The sequence below is a fragment of the Amphiura filiformis genome, chromosome 11 (genome assembly GCF_039555335.1).
Source record: "Amphiura filiformis chromosome 11, Afil_fr2py, whole genome shotgun sequence".
NCBI classification, from domain to species: domain Eukaryota; kingdom Metazoa; phylum Echinodermata; class Ophiuroidea; order Amphilepidida; family Amphiuridae; genus Amphiura; species Amphiura filiformis.
This window is the reverse complement of record NC_092638.1, coordinates 65,324,677-65,346,250: the sequence shown is the minus strand read 5'-3', so window position 1 is coordinate 65,346,250 and position 21,574 is coordinate 65,324,677. Positions and strand designations below refer to the sequence as shown.

The following is a 21,574-nucleotide window of genomic DNA, read 5'->3' as shown; positions in this document are numbered from 1 at the left end:
TTTTGGGAAAAAATCCATATCTTCAATATGAAAGGTCAAAATTTTCAATTGACCGTCGGCTTTTCCTCCCTGCTACATACACTTTAAGAATATATCATTAGATTTATATAATTTACTTCGAGGACTGTTATATATCAAAATGTGAAAAATATCAAATTTTTATAACTTGTCATAAAATTTGTATTATATTGTGATTTTCAAAAAATGAAAATTATTTCATATCAGAAAGACATGCTTCGTATTCAGAATGCAATTCGATAGGTCTGAGGTGCTCTCATGTCCCACAAAAAATACTGTCGAAACGCAATAAACGCTCATTTTAGATCCCTTAAATGAGAGAGCACACTTATATTGTCCATATGCTAGCTTAATTTCAATGAGCAATGACCAATTCTCTTCTTTAAATTGCATATTTTGTGCGAAAAGTTTCGCCTGTTTTGTCATACAGTTGTAAATTCGATGAACAATGACTTTGCTTAAATAGTGCTTACAAATTCTTATGTGGAAATCATGAACACAGTAGGGCCTTGATTTCTTAAGCTAAGATTTATACAACATTGACATTAAATTTCCAATAATTGAAAGGTTCCACCAAAATTCCACTGAAGTAGCTGGTATCTTCGATAATTATCTTCCTCTATTGATCTATTATCCTTTGCTGTTTTTATACATTATAAAGGTGATGGAACTATGCAGAATGATGTGATGGAAAGCAAAATTGATGCCATGAGAAACGAAATATACCAAAACATACAGGAACTACGGATCTCACAAAATGCTATGACACTGGATGAGTCTAGAAATGATGATCTGTCGTCATTGCATAACAGCGACACAGGAAGTGTGTACATTCGATGGGGAAGTCAAGAGTGTCCTGATACCGCTGACCTGGTGTATACAGGTAAGTGATTTAGGGATTGATCAATAATAAGGCCAGGGGAAGAGGGGGGTATTTAGGGGAAAATGTTGAAATTCTGATAAAAAACTTTCATCCGCAAGAAATTTGAATTCTTCATACCTCGTGTAAATATTGGCTGGTCCGTTATTATATTCTTTCAAATACTCTTCTATCTGTTTAAGCTAAGTGTCTAGCGTAAAAGGTAAGTTAGAGGGAAACATATTGTCAGATAATTACAAATTAAACGCATAGCCATTTTTGGTACAATTTTGTCGTTAGAGGAATTTAGTGATATAGGCAATACTTCAACATTATTATTAACTTGTTTAACTTAGGGGAATGTACCACCCGGTATAGATGAGTTGATCTTAATGTTTATCAACAAAGCCAAGGGACTGGTATATCGATATGGTTGAGTGAACCCATGCAACCACTACACTGTTCAAAAGCCTTATTGTGATGTGGCGGGAGTTTTAAAAACACGAGCCCTGAAAAAAATATGATGCCCGAGCATACTATCAGGCAAAAAACAATGGAAATTGTGATGATGCGTGTGCATACTGCCAGACATTGACTTCAGAAATCAACTCATCTGTACTAAATCGTTTTACAACCAATTCAACAAGGAGCCAAGCGTTGTTAATTGGAAATGAATCCACAGTCCAGTAGTCTATAGGAAAAGTAAGGTTACGCGTACGCGTAAAGCGTGAACGCATAAAATTCGTCATGCCTGGAACGTATGCGTAGACATTGTCTTTATGTTGGAAGTAGCAGCTAATAAACATTACCACTTTATTTTCTTTAGTTTTATTGCTGATATCATCAGAGATATCACCCATCTTCTTGTAAGGTTAAGTGGCAATGACAAACGGACATTCCGAATGAAAGATCATGTGAATTAGACGACCATTCGCTTGTTTTCGTTGTTGAAAGGGATTCAACCATGTTTCATCGTTGTTCATCACTGATTAACAACTCTGATTAACAACTCACGCAGTACCCTGAAACATCTATTAGAAATGTCCAATGTTTAAAATGCATAAGGAAGCTAAATGCGGTATATGCATAACTTAGATTTTAAAACAATACCACCAACTTTCCCGGTATAGATCATTCTGGGACACCCTGTATCAATTTGTAAGATCTCTTTAGCAAAGTTCATTGAATTTACAAGCGTATGACAAAACAGGCGAAAATAGTAACTTTTTGCACAAGATTTGCAATTTAAAAGAATTGGCCATTGTTCATTGAAATGAAGTATATGAACAATATAAGTGTGCTCTTGGGTAATACATGTATGTTGTTACAATTTTGATTTGGTTCACTCTCTTTTTCACCCAAAGGTCATACTGCCAGTTCAAGCTGGGATCATATTGGCGGCGGCTCAAACTATATTTGCCTACCTGATGATTCTGAATACGACGACACCAAAATCAATCCAGACATACAGAACTCCAGAGGTTTCTTGTTTAGTGTAGAATACAGACCTTTTGAGTTTCCTTCACTGAAAGAACAGGAATACAACAATGCTGCATGTGCAGTTTGTCGTGCCAATCGAAACACAATGCTTATGATTCCCGCAAAATTGACATGCCCAATGGGATGGTCACGTGAATATGTTGGCTATTTAATGAGCTCATCTTATGACTTTAAAAAATCCGAGTTTATCTGCGTCGATCAAAGTCTGGCATCACCATTCGGTCAGCAAGTTTATCGTCAACAGGGCAGTGGCCTCTTCCTTGTGGAGACAGTGTGTTTAGATCCAGACCCTAATCACTATTACGGGGCTTTACCCTGCAATCAATATCCATCTGGACACGAATTACCATGCGTCGTCTGTACTATGTAAACTGAGCTCAAAACGAAACATATTATTTTTCACAACTTGTGAATCACAAGGTCATATCTTAAAATCTTGTCAATCAAAATGAACCAAAATTACACACAGGATTGCTTTAATACTCTACTCAAAACACATGTCAGTAACCAAGCAGTTGTCCAACTGACACAGCAGCAAAAAAAAGCACTGACACGGAACAGCTTCCTGGACCACTTTCACAGCCCAATGTTGGTACCCAGCACAAAAAATCTGTGAAAATGCACAGAGGATAAAACTTGCTGCTTTTCACGCACTTTCTTCAAGAAACAGGTCTTGTTCCATACTATTCCACTTACTCCTTGGGAATTATCACCTGTGCAAAGATCTTTAACTTATTCTCACAGATCTCTTGTGCTGGGTGCCAATTATTGGGCTGTGAATGTGGTTCAGGAAGCTGTCCAGGATAATGTATAGGGGGTGCAGGAATTGTCAGGAAATTCTTTGCTTTTAGTTGCACCTCCTCCATCTGTTTTTGCTTATTTTATTGTATATTTATAATTGAAAATAAATTATTGTGAATGCGAATATGAATAATTCCTAAATGATCTGTTTTTCATTGAAGTCCATGGTAAAAGTTGAAACGATTGTACTATTTATATTATCTTTACTCAAATTTGCCAAGTGTCTTTACTTAGCTGTTTAATATTGCGTTAGTAACCCAATATAGTGTTTATTCTGGAGTAGTAATCATGGAGAGTTCCATCAATATTGTTCAAATGTGTGGAGATTAGCAGATAACAATGACCAATCCTCAAATAATATTTGCTTTTGAACGCTTGTGGTTCGATCATTCTAACAGTAATGACAATATTTTGATTATTCATGAATGGATTCCTCAAATCAAACGTCTTTTTGGTGTAGAAATCGTTCATAGAATTGAATAATATTTTGGTGTGGTGACAGAATTCGATTTGAAGGAAAATCAAATATAAACATGATACGATAGCCCAGAAAACAATAAAACACCGGTCAATTTAATGTAGTGAGGTCCAGATTTGAAAGTTGTACTTTTAACAATACAAAATCACTCAGATATCATTACACAGATTTCCTTTCATTATACTGAATACAAATCAATAGAATTTACTGCAACTTTCAAATCTTGGGTTACATTGATTTAAACGCTGTAACGTCAATATTTAAACAATTGCTACAAATGAGGTGTCAAAATACGCAGAAATAAATTCTGCTTCCAATGCATTTTACAGATTTGTAATACAATCGCCCGTTTTTGAATAATGGTCATTATTTAAAGGGGGTTAGTTACTTTTTTTGAGATGTTTAGTATAGGCCTTTATAGTAAAAATAGCAAATGCAAATTAGTTTTGTCGCAACTGTGTTCATAGAACGTAAACGCTGTCATTGCATTCTCTTGTGTATAAAAAATCAAACAAAAGCTATATTTCTTTCTGCTTCTTTGCTCATCAACAAACGTTAGGGTTTAGGCGTCAGCGTTCTCACTAAGTGACTTTGTCCATCTAGGTGTTAACAATTGTGAAACAATCCGAAACAGCTCAAATGATTATAAATATATCTTAAGACTGCTACAGACTCTGAGTATTCGACGGAGAATATTGGATGTAGCATGTCCTCGTTATTTATTCTATTCCCATTCTATTTCCAGTAATAACTTTTAGTGAATGTTTGATGACGAAAAATCGATCATGTTACAAAGAATGTCTGGTGGAAATATGATCGATTTCACGTCATCAAACATTCGTTATAACTTAAACATTACTGGAACTAGAATGGGAATAGATTACATAATGAAGACATGTTGCATCGAATATTCTACATCCACTAAAAAGTCTGTAGTGGCTTTAAGGGGGGTACTACACCCATGTGGTAAATTTGTGACTATTTTAGCATTTTTCACAAAAAATAATTACACACTGGTAACAAAAGTTATGTATATTATTGGGGCAAGGAATCCAATCACTACACTGAAATTTCAGTGACTCAAGACAAGCGGTTCAGTATATATGATAGGAAACGAGGTACATCCTAGCGGTACCATATTTCTGATCATAAATAACAAACCGCTTGTCTTGAGTCACTGAAATTCCAGTGTAGTAATTGGATTCCTTGCCCCAATAATATACATAACTTTTGTTACCATTGTGTTATTAGTTTTTGAGAAAAAAGCAAAAATAGACACAAATTTATCGAGGGGTGTAGTACCCCCTTAAACCAACGTTACCACCGTTACACGATCATAGATGTAGCTATGGATTACGTGACTAACAAACCATGCATGTTGATGATAAAATTAAATAATAAATAAATTGATGAAAAAAGTGTTATTAGGATTTTCACGAGGAAGGGAATATTCTGTTGCTTCAAGGTGTGTGACAATCCATTGTGCAAAATGTTTTTTGAATTAAATCAAAGCATAGTTCTTTGACTTTAACTCGCGGCAGAATAATATTTTTTGTAACTGACATAATCACTGTGATCAATAGCGCAAACAACTTTCTATGTATTATTATGTTGAATTGTACTAAAAATAATAAATAAATAAATAAATAAATAAATAAATAAATAAATAAATAAATAAATAAATAAATACTTGGAGAAATAAAATCAAAAAATGATGTTAAACAATTAATTAATTAAATAAAATTGGTAAGGCTTTATCAAACGCAATTTACAGCTTCAAAAGTAAATGAAAATAATCCCTACCTACCTACCTACCTACCTACCTACCTACCTACCTACCTACCTATGTCTTCAATGAATAATAATGACACAGGAAGTGTGTACATTCGATGGGGAAGTCAAGAGTGTAGTGATACCGCTGACTTGGTGTATGCCGGTAAGTGATTGCGGGATTGATCAAAAAGCCACATATTTATACATAAGATCATAACACTTTACAGAAGGTTGCTGCTGAGCCACGCCTGTTAAACTATTCAGCATCATCATAAAGGGACGCAAATGTATGTAAGTTTTTTTGCTATTGGAAGGCTGAGGAGGAACAAAAAATGAGAAAAGATGAACAAAAAAATCACATGGTACCCCCGGAAATGGCCCCTCACAGGCCCCGCATAAGATCAACGATCTCATGCCACGGGGGTTTTCGCTGGCCCGGTCAGTGATTCCGTGCGTATAATGACTAAAAGTGTTTACGTCATGGCATCACGGGGCCGGGGAAGATTTTGAGAAGATTTTGTATGATTTTTTTACGGTTAGGGTTAATAATTGTGTCACGTAGAGGCGGCAGAGGCTTTCAATCTATGTTTTACCCACTTTACGCAATATTGACAGAAAGAAACAGAATTAATGGTAGATTTGTAATAACACGCTAATAATTCTTGTCGCATTGTGTAACGGCCTGAATTAGTTTGATAAATATTGGCAGTGGCGTAGATTTCTTTTTGACATTGGGGAGGATGGGGTTGGAAAAAATTCTTGAAGTATAGTGAAAGCAGCACCTTTTGGCGACAGAATAAGTTAATGGTATAAATGCTATTTTGCTATTTTTAAGCTAAACTTATGAAATATGGTGCAAAAGTGGAATAAATGCGAGCGAAGCGCGCGAAAATGTGTACTTTTGGGGCTAAAATGGGCAAATATGAGGTTAATTTGGTCAGAAACTTATATTCAGGCGTCAACATTGGGGGATGATTGTATGGAGCATCCCCCCCTGGCAAAATATTGGGGGGGGGGTAAATCCCCCCATCCCCCGGGATCTACGCCTATGAATATTGGGGCAAACCGCGACCGTGGTTTTGAATTAAATGCGAGTTTTGATAAATTATGTTGGCACCGCTTAAAGGTACAATTCGTAATCCACAGCAACGTATACTTTATGTGATTCCACCAACTAAGACTAAGAATGTTGAGATTTTATTTCCATCAAAAAGCTTAATTCGACTACACAATGCTTGTGTACACAACCTTTCTTGCAAAGTCAGTCATTTGACAATGACGAAGTCCCGACATCCCAAAATTACAACACGGTGTACTATGAGCCCCGCAATAAATACACTTATACGTAACTTGCCATGTCCGAATCGAAAATTGGAAGTACGATTTTGTCATAGACTTTTGTTGAACCATACCTTAAAAACCCAGCAAACACAAAAAAGTTACAAACGTGTTATGAACGAGTTATATAAAGATCATGAAAGCATTTTAAAGCATTTTGTATGAAAAACAAACACTACCATAACATATTTTTAAAAAATGTCAAAATGTTATTGTAAAATATCATATTTGGCAAAAATGTTAGCAAAATATTTTATCTAATTATTTATTATTATTATTTATTATTATTTCAAGAATTTATTGAGCGCATTTTCATTTGGTAAGAAATGAATTCTTACACTTACAAAATTAAAACGTCATTTCTGACCAAATGTAAATCGAGTTTGTGTGTGAATGTGTAATCGAGTATTTAAATTTACAAAATATGATTAAGTTTAATGGCTCGGATAGCGACGTTTTCTCGTATTTTTTGTGGGACCTGAGACTACATCTAACATATCGAATTGCATTTTTAAAACGTGGCATGTCCTTTTGATATCAAATAATTTTGATTTTTTGAAATTCGCGATATAATACACATTTTATGGCAAATGATTAAATATTATGAAATTCAACAGTCCTCGAAGTAAATTGTATAAATCTAATGATGTACTTCAGGTGTGTGAAGCTGGGATGAAAAGGCGACAATCAATAACATTTGACCTTTCATATTAAAGATATAGATTTTTCAGGTTTTTGGAAAATATATCTTGTTTTAATCCTTGTGATCAGAGGAGTGTGAGTAAAAATTGAAGACCTGAGCGCAAGAAGACCGTAAGTCCACTTGGCCCCTCAACATGTATACAATAAAGTTACGTATAGTTTCTTAGGATTTTATAATGTTAAATACATGTTCCAGGGTGAAAACATGAAAGGTTGAGAAAAATTTGTTTTGGCCCCTGAACATGTATAAAACATTACCAAACTATACCAAACTATACGCAACTTTAGTGTATACATGTTGAGGGGCCAAGTGGACTTACGGTCTTCTTGCACTCAGGTCTTCAATTGTAAAAGACCCACTTGTTCGTAATAAGGTGTTTAAAAAGTCCAAAAAATATCAAAATGAGTCCTATGGCAAAAAATAAGTTGCCTTTTTTAGTGACTGTGAGTCCATTTTGCCATAAAATCAATGAATTTCATTTTAACCGCATACAATAGTACACAAGCAATGGATCTTTCGACTCTGAACTATTCACGGTTCATAGGTTTTGAATTCACAATTTATATTCATATAAATCATGCAATCCAATAATTTCATTCATCTGTTCATAAACAGGTACACATTGTGCAATTACACAAGAAAGCACACCTCGCTACACCATGCATACTATGGAGTTAATGAAACTGAAAATTGTTGCTAGAATAAAATTAAATTACGCTGATTAAATGCACCGGTTAGGAAAGTCTGGTTACTTTTCCGGAAAGAGTGGTAGGGTTTTCAAACAACTATTTCTTAAAAACTGTAGTATTTGATAACACGAGAAAGGATATGAACACTATCTGTACATCATAATTCATATATGATTCTTGATACCCAATGGCGACAGAATTGATCTGGTATTTATTGTACTTTTATGTACATGATATATTTTTTAATTTAGTGAAAATGAAGCGATCGAGTTCGACCAATTTTAATTTTTAGGGAAATCGTCTAGCCGAATTTATGCATGGCGTAAGGGTGGTGTGACACGCAACGGTATGCTGGACACTGAGTTAGTCACGGTTCATAGTTATTGAATTCATTACATAATTTTATTTCATACGTTTCGTATTATCATTCTGTATCGATTCATTTTTTTACCGAGACAGACAGAAATGGCGCAAGTAAGCTTCACCTTTACTGGAAAAATTGCACTATTGACAGGTAGGATAAAGGTCCGTTCATACAACGCCAGAATTTGCTTTGCGGTACGGTACGGTGCGGTGCGGTGTATTGCCGATACCGCAATGTAATGTAGTATGATGCAGTGCGGTAACGCACCGCACCGCAAAGCAATTACGGTGTAGTATGAACGGACCTTAAGTTATGTACAATGCCTTAATGTTATTTTAGTAGATACCATTCACGAATCCTTGTTATCATTGGTTATATAAACAAGGAGTATCCGAAACAACCGTGTATTTAGCGTCACAGTAAGCTGTGTACGTGACAACGTAATTACTATTTTCCGCAACAATAATTGAGGCGTTCGACTTTGGTGCGAAAAGTTCCGGGTTCAAACCCCGGTGGTGGTTAGTATGCTCTCGTGTAAAATTGAGTTCGCTTGAAATATTCCCCTGTACAAGGAACTTACAAACTTACTGATAATTATTGTCTTGTTATAACCCGTACGAAACTCGGGGAGCTGATCCTGGCTGAGAAAGCCTATTGTGGAATGTCTAGGGTGTGCGTTTCTTAGCTGCAAGTCCTTTTTATTGTTATTTATTGATTTATGGCATTATGTGGAGCCGACGAAGTGGTCAACGACAACCTGTATAGTGTGCTGAGGTTTGTGGATCAACGTCTAGTCGTTGTACCTGTATGTAGCGCACTATAAATCTTTTCTCAGCGGAGAACCAAAAATCGCAGCAAAGATCTGATAATCACAGCGGAGAGTGGGAAAATGCCAGTTTGTCGTATTTTATAATAATTTATAATACATTATGTCGGGATATGTGGGATGAATAGCACAGCAGAACTCTAAAATATTGCTTAAAATGTTTTACCCAAGTTTGAAAAAAAAAAAAAAATTATAATTACAATATTTTTGCATTTTGGTTTTACTCGACCAAAAGACCAATAAAATAATTAATCATGTTAATGATCGTTACAGGTGCCAGCTTAGGCATTGGTGCGGAGACAGCGAGGCATTTTGCTGCTAGTGGTTGTTGTCTGTCATTGGTTGGACGAAATGAAGAACGTCTCAAAAAAGTTGGTGAAGAATGCGAAGAGAAGGGCATCGATAAAGACCATGTAAGGGAAAAAGCATAAAGATGTTTGATCCTTTGATCAGATTCTGCATGCCAAACTATCATTGCAATTCATATTTGCATTTTTAATGTGCTGGTTATCGCAGCTCCGTAATCATTGTGTTGTACTATTATATTCTGTTTGTAAATATAATATTTGAAACTGTTTGCTTTGATCTTTTAAAATGTTATTGATGGGGTCAGAAATATGGTTGTTATTGTACCATGTTTAAGTTATGGTTATCTGTAGCTTAAGGTACTTTATTTGTTAAGCGCCCAGAGGCTATCAGCTTTGGGCGCTATATTAACTCTCTGATTATTACTACAGTGACGCCACTTGCACACATGTATTGTTATTATCCAATGTCTTTAACATGTGCAGAGATTTGTGGTCAAAGGTCATTAAGGGGTCACTTCCGGTATTAAACCAAATACCTTCAAAATATTTATTAGCCAAGAAAAACATAGCACAGTGAGGGTTTGTTCACACTTGAATTGTTGTTACCCAGTATATGTAGTATTTTTTTATTTTGAGGTCAAAAATCATTAAGGGGTCACTTCCGGTCTAAAACGAAATAAAAAATTTATTAGCTAGGGAAAACATAGCAGAATGACTATATGTTCACGCATGAATTGTTGTTACCCAGTATGTGGTATCTTTTATTTAGGGTCAAAGGTCATTAAGGGTCATTTCCGGGCCCTGACGAAATATTTCAAAATGCATCTTCTGCCAAAAACAACATAGCAGAGTGATGCCACTTATACATATGCATCGACTTTAGCCATTGTCTGTTGGATGTTGGGGTCAAAGGTCATTAAGTGCTCACTTCTGGTACGAAACGAAATTCCGTCAAAATGCCTCATCTGGTACAAATCATATAGCAGAGTGATGCCTCGCGCACACATGCATTGACATTATCCAGTGTCCATGGGGTGTTCAGATATTTTGGGGTCAAAGATCAATTATTGTTATTATTATTATTATTATTATAATATCTAGGGCACCCATTATCATACATAATTATCTAGCAAAATATAATAAGAATCGGAATGTACTCCTCATATAATGACTGGCGCTAAGTTATTTCAAATTAAATAAAAAAACCCGCAATTTGATTTTATCGAACCTTTCTCCTTTAAGTAAAGAAGCTAATAAGTGCATGGTATACTATTAATAAACTATACCCGCCCATAATGTAAAAATGTACCGTGTCATGGTGTGGGAAAATGTTGCATTAACCTTATTACAATTCAATCTGAAATTCATATTGATTTCTGCATTTAGGTCCTATTAATCATAGCTGATTTAAGAAAAGAATCTGAAGTTTACAGAATCGTCAAATCTACAATGTCTCATTTTGGCAAATTAGATATTCTGGTAAGTATTACACATTTTACTTACTTCTTGGTAGATGTTTAGTAATTAAAATTACTAAACATCTACCAAGAAGTAATTACCCCGCTTAAAATGAATGATCATTATGGTCAAAACGGTTATTTGTATGCCAAATGTGGGATATGCATTGAAAACAGAATTTATTTTTGCGCATTATGACACCTCATTTGTTGCAATGATTCTAATATTGATGTCACAGCGTACATTTAAATGAAGGTAACCCAAAAGTTGAAAGTTGCAGTAAAATCCTATATTTTGTTCATCTGTTCAGCTCTCATTAGATTATCCTTTTGTTTCACAGAGTCCAGTTATGCTGCACAGCAAACATGATTCGACCTTTGCAGTACTTAAACCTGGTTAACAGGAAATTACTCCAGCAAAATCAATCGATAAAGTCTAGCCCATCCTCCACATTGAATTGTGGACTGCACTTATGCTCAAATATGGCACTTGCCAATCAATAATCACCCACTTGAAATCCCCTGACTCGCTCCACTGACCAAAGTTATGGACAGATATGGGAATGTGAGATGCTTTTGCTGTTATTTGTCATTTACATATCAGGGAGGTACGAACATTTGCAGATGCCCCACCTACTCAGTTTTTAGCCTACATGTAATGTATACATTATTCTTGATTGACAGCAAGTACAAAAATTATCCGTCAAGTGGTTTAGCTTGATTATCACATGTTTAGACATCCTCCAAATTTACGAAACAAGAAGACTTATCCAGTGAGAGCTGAATACATTTCCTTTCATGAACACTGAATACAAGGCAATATGATTTGCTGCAACTTTCAAATTTAAATTTCATTTAAATGTCCGCTGTGATATCAGTATTGGTATAATTTATTGCAACAAATGAGGTGTCATAATGCGCAGAAATAAATTCTGCTTTGAATGCATATCCCACATTTGGCATACTAATAACCGTTTTGTAATAATTGTCATTCATTAAAGAGAGTAATTACTTTTTGGTAAATATTTATATATGTGACCCGGCAGCACAAACGAGCCGTAAATTCCCTAAATTGTATTCTGTGTTACGGTGTAAAATGTGTACGAAGGTCGTATTGATTGATAACTTGCTGGCCCGACATCCGTCTTATTTTGATAGTCAAAACTAATCAATAATCCTATTGTTGAAGTGGATAATAAGCTTCTACCTTAGATGGCCGGCTATAGAACTTTTAATAGCTCTGGTCTTTGTTTGCTTTTACTAAATCCTGTTCAAGTGGTGGGTTACCAGGCATTGTATTTTGTACAGGTATGCATAACCAACAATTAACAATGAGAGAACTTTCTTAAACCTCGTTGACTTGGGGATGATTTGAAATGACCGCCAATTATGACTGTTTGATATATATTGCCAGCAATGTGGAAAAAGAGACACATGTAAAAACGTAAAAAGCTATAATTTTGTTGAAGGAGCAAAGTTTAACAAACCATAACCCCGCTTCTGGATATCGTTTGAAGTCAAATGATATACCATTTTTAAGTTTATGATGTTTATTTTTAAACACGAAATAAAACAAAATTGACTGGGGAGGAATTAACGGCTCATTCGCCGTGGACGGTCACATATTACTAATGTAACACATCCTTATTAAGTGGTAGTGGTCTTATTCGTATGCACATAATCTGATTTGTTTTGATTAATCAGGTAAATTGTGCTGGCAATTATAAAGTTGGAGACATCTTACATTCTACCATTGATCAGTATGATGATATAATGCAGGTCAACCTACGGTCTGTGGTTCATTTGACAAAGTTATGTGTTCCTCATCTCATTCTATCGAAAGGTACGTCTCACACGTCTCAAGTGCCGGGGTCGAGTGATCAATTTTATGTCAATATTAAAACAGAGAAACGAGACGAAGTTTAAATTAAATTATCAACACTTTAACATCGTCAGCCTGCTATGTTAATTGCCGAAGTCATTTTTTGTCATTTTGAGAACAAATAACAAAATGTGGTTCAAGTATGCACCAGTTACGTAATCACCTTAATTATTTCGGATTATTCCCTTTCATTTGTTTCATTATCATTTGTTCTTGTGCAAAGATTGGTGAATAAATATGTTTAAATGCATGCTTGAACCATAGCCTATTTTGTACTGTGTTCTCAAAATACAAAAATGACTTAGCCAAAAAGCGTAGCAGGCTGACGACATGCTAACGTATAAACATTTCCATGGAGTCTCAAGTATCATGGGGGTAATTAATATTAAAATACTTGTACGTTCCTGATGAGAATATTATGATTATAAATGACATAGAAGAAGAAGATAATAAAATGAATATTAAATCTGTTCATCTGGACTTACTATTTTTGATAGCGACAGTATCGCGTCTCATCCAAGACGCATCATCAGGCTGACTGACCAGGTTGTTGACTATTGACCTGTGACGTACTTGATGGTATGACGTCACAGGGGAGTCGCCGGGGTAGCTTCCGGATTGCTGCGTCGTAGGTCCTGGACAGGTTGTGGCGAGTCCCCCTCCTCTGTTGAGCGAAGGTTCCTCCCGCCGGACATGTATTGCCTCCTTAACTCCTCTTTCAAACCACTTATGTTCTCTGTCGAGCACTAGCACATCCTTGTCCTCAAAAGAATGATTGGCAAATTTGAGGTGCGTATAAACTGCCGAATCGTTCAAACCTGTAGAACTGGGTCTACGGTGCTGATACATACGCTTGTGCAAGGGTTGTTTAGTCTCCCCTCTAGGAGTCCTCACAGTCAGAGTCTTTGCACTGGATGGCATAAACAATATTACTTTGTTTATTGCGGGGGGGTTGTCCTTGGGATGCACTAGTTTCTGTCTCAAAGTATTGCCCGGTTTCAAGGAGACGGGGATGTTGTGTTTCCCGAATATTCGCTTAAGCTTCTCCGAAACCCCAGCAATGTATGGGATGGTGATGTTCCTTGGACGAGTGCTCCTTGTGGCAGAGGAATCAGACGAGATGGATTTTGATTTCTCGTGAGGTTTGAGAGCTTTCTCAAATGTCCAGTTCTGGTACCCACAAGTACCTAACGCAGATTTGAGGTGATTACTTTGAATCAAAACATATTAGTTTAAATTTTGTTTGCATTCTTTTTTTCCAATCGTACAGGGAATATTGTCAACGTTTCTGGAACATCGGGAACCAGACCTGTAAGTTAAATTTGCATATGGGTATATTTTAAGATTTAAGATTTTTTTTTATAGATTTTATGTTTAGGAACTATGCAGGGCATCACGAAATCCTTCGAAAAGTATATAAATATTTTATTATTGCAGAAACAGTGCTCTTTTGTTTGAAATAATTGTGGATATTTTTTGAAGTCGTGTTAAGTATTTTGTCGAACTATACATGTCCGTTACAACTTTAATTAAAAAATTAAATCCAACTGCATTTTTCCATTAAATATATTTGTTATTCTCCCTGTAACAGATGGCTAATTTTTATATATGCAGTATGTGCAAAGCTGCTATCAATCAATTCACTAGTGTGGCTGCATTAGGTAAGCCAAGTGATCTTCCTAAGAGATCTTCAACAACATTTTAAAGTAAAACGCGCCCTCTTTGGCAATTAGAAAATACCGTTGTGACATGATGCTTACATCAACGTCAAGGGCGTAGTATTAGCTCTCAAATGCCGTTTGTTCTGTTTTTTGCTTGTTTTAATCTCGAGATATGTTTAGTTAACAACGAAAGGTAAAATCACAATTGTACCACTTTTACTAGGGAAGAGGACTGTACATGTAAATCAATGATAGCTGATGCTGGTATTTTATAATTGCCAAAGAGGGCCCTTTTCACGTGCACAATTTTTTGACACAGGTTGTATGTTCGTAATTACACCCTGCTCGTAGCCCTGCGTGCTGTTTAAAAAAAAATTGTAAACATATGATAGCACATAGCATTTTTGCAAAATGTTTGTGAGACAAACATGTTGTTTGTATTAATAACATGGAAGTAAAGACAAAAGGACCTTTTAATACTTATTGCTTTTATTGATTAAAAAACACAACAAAACAAGAATTGTCTTCTAGGAAGACAAAAGTTCACGGATCAGGTGAATAGTATTTGGTCTCATTTTCATGCAAAATGAAACAGTCGTTTGTATTATCCTTCAATCAAATGTAACTATCATATTCAAAGAAACCATTAGATAAAGCCTTGATAAGATGCTTGCTCATACATATTGGACACAGTGTAACACGGACAGCTAACAAAGACTTATTACAAAGCAGGGAATTGAGAGAATGAAATGCCCAAATTTGAAATTTTTAGAGTTCCAGTTATTGCCAGAAAATTTAAGGAAGCATTACTTGGTATAGATATGTATTCATAATCTATAAAACATGGATGTTACTGGGTTCTTAATACTTATATCATGTTCAAGAATAGAAACTAACTTTCATCAGGATCTGTCGTTTCATTTGGCAGTAAATTGACTGTGTGGAATATAATACAGCGTATTTAATGCTCAGAATTATCACTTTAGTAAACAATTGATCACCAATCAGTAAAGACTGATATAATCATGTGATGGCTAGAATTCAATTAGAAAAAATTTCTTACACTGTACAGTCTCATTGCAAGATTAAACGGGATAAATAGTTCTTGTATTTTAATACACGAAATCATAATATAAAATACGCCTACATCATTTAGGAACATTGCTCCATCAATTTCAAACACTATCAACATACAGCTGTACACAGATTTACAGTTTAAATAGCTTAATCATTGTTATTATACAGAGCTTGCATCCAAACACGTGAGAGTTAATGCCGTCAAGTAAGTCTCAATTTTCATGCTTTTGTTGCTTAATTTCACTTTCGATTGTACCATTAAACTTAAACTTACAAACATACTCAAGGATTGATCATTTATAAAACGGGTTTTTTGTTAACAATTTAATTGTCCAACTCGGCAAAGCCTCGTTGGAACAGTCCATATTTCGCCTTATGAAAATATTCTTACCATTGAACAGTCAAAGTCCCCGTGCATTGTATGCTGTGAATTCTCGCATATTCATGAAGCCAATTGTTCGATTGTGCCATGTCTAACAATCACGCAAGCGTTGCGTGCCTTTGCGTATACCCGATAGAGCGTTGCGTGCATTCGCAATTACGCGATAGACCGTAAAAAATGCGCGGTAAGTGCATAGCAGTTTTGCCTGTCGCATTTCATGGAACAATCGGCTGATGCTGAGACTTTGACTGCTTGTACAGGTCTGTTATCTTTTTCGTTTATAATAATCGCACTATATTTGTTTCTGATTTCAGTCCTGGTACTATTTTGACACCAATTCATGAGACGGCAGGGCTCTCTCTATCGAATGTGATTAAGGTATACATGTACCCAAGATATGTTATATTTTATAGTTGATTATTTGTCATGTTTAAAGAGCGTTTTATTATTATTATTATTATTATTATTATTATTATTATCATTATTATTATTATTATTATTATTATTATTATTATTATTATTATATTTGTTATTATTATTATAATTGACTAGACGGCTGAGTCGTATCCATTAGGAAGTGCTGGGAACCCAAGCGAAGTCGCAAAGGCCATCCTGTTCATGGCGTCCGACGGTGCCTCATTTACAACGGGAGAAACACTAGACGTATCAGGGGGACGAATGTGTTCATGTCCTCACTAAACCAGTAGATATATAAACGTTCGTTTTAAAGTGTTGCTTGTAAAAAAACGAGTACGTTCTGTGACATTCTGAAGAACACCTTTCAATGCCTATAAATAAATAGTGAGTTTGAGTGAAAATAGATGTGGTAAAGTCTGCAAGGATACATGGTTTGCGTCAGAGGTCATTTTAACTGGCAGTGAGATTACAAATCCGTGCAGTGAAAATTAAAAATCCGTGCAGAAATGACCAAGAATTGCCTTGTGCATCTTCTTTTTAAAGCCCATTAAACACCTTGATTTGGAGCCAAAAATAGCGTAATATTGCAAATGGAAGGTTTTGCTCGAGACTCGAGGAATTGTCCCACTGCAGTAGAACGGGCCAAAAATTATAATACCACCGGGAATATTTACATCACTGCCCACTTCTGATACACCACTTGCATGTCTGGGAACGGGAGTCAAAAAGCGAGGACGGGGGGGGGGGGGATGGGGGGGACATAGTGAATTTCAGGGAGGGGGGTAAAATCGACATATTTTGGGGTTTTTGCCTCAAAAGTGTGTGGGGGCGGGGAACTGGGGGGGGGGCAAGAAAAAATGCAAATCCCCCTAAGCGCCGCCACTGATTGGGCTCAATATTGGGACAAGAAATTCAGATTGGGACAAATTGGTCGGGACCTCTTATTTTAGATTGGTTTTTTTATTAGGCCAAATTAGTGTGAAAATGGCGTAAAAGTGCGGCTTTCCTCAACATGCTTAAGGATACCTCCCCTTTAAAGACCATAAGTGTATATATTTTCAATATAATGATAGAGGGGAGTCCAGATCAGTGGACAAAGCACTGCTTGATAATTCCTTGCTGATTTCCGCACAGAGCGCTTCAAGCTTAATCCAAGAGAGTCTGTTCAGGTGCAAAATAAGTATACATTACAATAATAGTATATTACACAATGTAATGTAAACATAATCTGTTTAAAAAAAAAAAAAATCATCGTCATCATCATCGTCATCACCATCGTCATAAACATTATCATCATCATTATCATAAAAATATAAATCATATAAATCAATTAAATGGAACTCTTCGGAGAAACAAAACAATTTAAAAAACATGTTTTATTACTGCGTAGACATATTGCAACTGCAATATTAACTATTATTGGTAAATTGTGTTTACAAGTCCAACATTTTACTCACGTTTAGACGTTTCATCTTCCGATCGAAAGACTTCATCACTAATGCGATGAACCAGCAACACCTCATCTCCAGAGTGTACAGTTCTTTGCAGTAGCTGGTCGTATACATGATTGAGAGAGTATGTTCCTTCATCGCGGTTAATAACGTTGCCCCCCCCCCCGTTTCCTGATCCACATGGCTTCTCTGATCCATCTAGTTTGCTTGCAAGAGTCTTTGTCAATTACTTTCGCTCTATCCCAATCAATAACATGGTTTTCTTGTGACAATTTTGTCTTTGGGGTGTACGAGGTTCTGTTTTAGCCTATTGTGTGGTCACATCGCTGTCTGGATGTTGTGCTTCTTTTAAAAACACTCGCTGCAGTCTCTCAGACAAACCTTGGACATACGGTATAATAACCATGCCCTTACTCTTTTCAGTGTTCTTGTCCTTTGCATTCTTTTTCGCTTTGGTCTTATCACTTATCTGATGTTTTACTTCTTCAATAGTCCATGTCAAGACAAATAATTTGGCATTATTTGCCATAGAAGTAAGTTATTACCAAAACTGTGTCCAAAAATGATAACTTCTGTATTCTACTGATCATGCTACTGCCAAAATATAGTCACCTTTTATATGGACATACTTCCATGACGTTTAAAACTGATTACATAATTTTACAAAAACAAGTGGTCATAGTATTACTGATTGTCTAGCACTTTGTACCTTATAATATATAAAATATCCTCCATGTCACGTTCAGTGACAAAATAAAAAATGAAAAGTGCTCTGTTCCTTATGCACGTTATGTAATTCATATTCATATATCACAGATTCCTGGTTAAATATAATGTTTAATCACAATTATAATTCATATATTTCCTATAATCTTTACTATTTGGTTTTAATAAATTTAAATCTGAATATAAATATCTATACAATCTACTATTCAATACAACATTGTGCTGCTGAAATTTTTTAGTGCGGTATATAATTACGATATTCATTTGACACAGCTGTTTGGTAGCAACATTTAGTTTTTGAAACAAAAACCATTTCAGTAACTTATTATAAACAGATTCATCTTAATTCATACTTCTGAGCTAAATCCAGGCCTACAAATTGCTGATCTCTATTTATATATTGATTTATTTATTTTTCTTATATGTTTACTTATTATTTATATCTACATGAACTTGGTTATTTGTAAAAAATGAGGGCGCTATTTATTTTAATTTAAGGCGAGATGGAGTGGGTCGCCTATGACTAGCTTGACGACTGGTTGGCGTCCAGGATTATGAAAAGTATGCATGAACGGAACGATATTCTCTGAACCAAATTTGTGATTTGCGGAGTCTTTTTCAAGCGATATGCGTAGCCATTTAGGGCTTGGTCTTATAAAACGTGGACAGTTTTGTATGTTTCTGAAACCCTACAAGGAAGAGCATAATCCCACCTATTATTTGGTTACGTAGTTCTACCAGATTTTTCACAAAATGGGCGATAACAGCTCTACCCCACGACCCCTCTCCAAGTCGATACCACGAGTACGCAAAATAAGCTGACAATAAATAGTACCCTCAGTTTTCTTATTTAAGATACATATTCTATCTGGATCAAACAACAATGTTGCGTTTATTATGTAGAAAGCAGACATATTGTAAAGACATCCTAATTTTTTGTAATAACGTGTCAAGGCAATCTCAGGTGGTGGCCGCATTCCATTCTCTAAATTCAGTAAATTTACATCGTCAACCGTGTAATTGAATGGGATTATTTTGAAATTTTAAAACGCTTGAAATATCACAAACAAATAGGCCTATGTTGATAAATAATATAAATACAAGCTAAAACCGCTGGGGTTCGATAATGAACCCCACAAAACTAACCGACTATATTGGAAAATGTCATACGGCCGGGCGGTTTCACAAGTTGCCGGCTCGATCATGTCATCCGCGCCTGGGCAATCTTTGACAAAGTATTATTTTTTTATTCACGACATTTCTTTTTCCCAGTTGACCATGCTACTATAGAACAAACCTAATGACATTCTATAATGTCTGTAATTAATTTGAACTGTTCTCCAAGTGATGAGAATCACTCATTTCATTGACAACCTACATAAAGTTGGCATATTCCTCGAATGACTGAAGATACATGCGGGCTGCTTCGTAGCAAAACGTGTACTGTTCCTGTAATGAAACAAAAGGGAAAAGTAAAAAAAAACCCAACAAACAAAAAAAAAAAACCCAATAAACCAAAAAGAAAAGAAAAAAGAAGCGATAATTGGATGTCTTCTAGTTTTAAATACGCTGGATCGGTATACATGGTATAGCGCCTTTCCAACTTGTTGAAAGCGCTTACAACAATTTATTCCGCTGCAAAATGAGATAAATCGAATCAATGTTATTTTTGACATGGAATAATAAAAAAGGTGACTTCGTGCTTTCTGTGTCTACGCTGTAAATGGCACTACATTATTGCTATTTATTACACAGACACATATCGTTGTGATTACCGCGCAGTGCCGAATATCATCGAACTATAAACCATCTGCGTCCGCATATCTTTGTTTGGTCTATAGAGGGCAACGTTGATATTGAGGTGTTTTGCCTTAGTCGCTACACGCGCTCGGCGAATCGCGCAAAGCACTACACGTGTAAGATAGGGACGATTGATAGTATTCGGCATTGAGCAAAAATGAAGACAATATGACCATCTTACCATGGATTTGATCATTTCATGTCGACAGACTTTGAGTCTCCTCACAGCTCTGAACACATCTACTTCTTGTTTCTCTTTGATCTGATCAATGATTGACATGACAGCACAAAATAAACCACAGCGGCTCACTCCATCACTATTTGAGGTGAAACAAAGTAGAATTGAATACATGAATACAAAACCCACCCAAGTCCATGTGAAGTGATTTTGAGAGAAAAACCTGTGTATCATTTTAATTCCTTCAGTTAGATTTACCTGGTCAATATGGTAAGTTTTACGTGCAAATGAGTGGATTAACCTGTATTAGGTATGACGATTAGCATTTCAGGGACTTCGTGGGGTTCATTTTAAATTTTGGACTTGGGTGGTTTTTGAATCATATACAAAGACAACAATGTTAGAATGAGATTACCACTAGTAAAATAATACAAAATAAAGCACACGGGTATGTATAATGTTGATAAGCATTCTGCCATGTTATATAAACCACATACTTTCCTTTATTAAACCCATTTTTTTTCTCAAAAGTCACTCTCTAGCAATGAATGTGTTACAAGTGGACTTTTATACCTACTGGATTTCAATCAATGTATTACAAGACTCAAATCATGGAATTGGGTGGTTCTTTCATACATACTATTTTTCACATGCTCAATAGACACAGAGCATGAATGTGAGTTGTTCTTTCATACATATGACAGGCCTATGTATAGCAACAATTTCCCACGCTTAACTCAATTTAGCCAACGTGTGGACTTGGGTTTTGTATTCATATATTCAATTGGAAGATTATCGAATTGAAGTTCCTAGTATCATGATGATAATTGTTGTAAAATGGAACCAAATCGTTAAATACATGTACGTGATAACCTTCAATACCAGG

General features: G+C 35.7%; 3 protein-coding genes across 3 annotated transcripts in view; 2 read left to right on the top strand and 1 right to left on the bottom strand.

Annotated features, from left to right (window-relative positions):
* Positions 1–689: 689 nt before the first annotated feature.
* On the top strand, positions 690–2,748 carry LOC140164090 (short-chain collagen C4-like). Its single transcript, XM_072187342.1, has 2 exons — positions 690–901; positions 2,242–2,748. Exons 1-2 carry the CDS (start codon positions 691–693, stop codon positions 2,745–2,747), a joined length of 717 nt encoding a protein of 238 aa, XP_072043443.1. The 5' UTR covers position 690; the 3' UTR covers position 2,748.
* A 5,805-nt stretch (positions 2,749–8,553) lies between these two features.
* LOC140165161 (3-oxoacyl-[acyl-carrier-protein] reductase FabG-like) lies at positions 8,554–17,258 on the top strand. The gene is made up of 9 exons (XM_072188602.1): positions 8,554–8,673; positions 9,623–9,762; positions 11,044–11,136; positions 12,819–12,957; positions 14,267–14,307; positions 14,588–14,657; positions 15,903–15,939; positions 16,431–16,494; positions 16,669–17,258. Exons 1-9 carry the CDS (start codon positions 8,625–8,627, stop codon positions 16,813–16,815), a joined length of 780 nt encoding a protein of 259 aa, XP_072044703.1. The 5' UTR covers positions 8,554–8,624; the 3' UTR covers positions 16,816–17,258.
* Positions 17,259–17,937: 679 nt separating this feature from the next.
* LOC140163868 (receptor-type tyrosine-protein phosphatase epsilon-like) overlaps positions 17,938–21,574 on the bottom strand; it is a 17,492-nt gene continuing 13,855 nt past the window's right edge. The window contains exons 19-20 of the mRNA XM_072187181.1: positions 20,692–20,827; positions 17,938–20,159 (exon numbers count right to left, since the gene is read on the bottom strand). Of these exons, the coding sequence (XP_072043282.1) occupies positions 20,085–20,159; positions 20,692–20,827 (211 nt within the window). The 3' untranslated portion in view covers positions 17,938–20,084. The remainder of the gene's footprint in view (positions 20,160–20,691; positions 20,828–21,574) is intronic.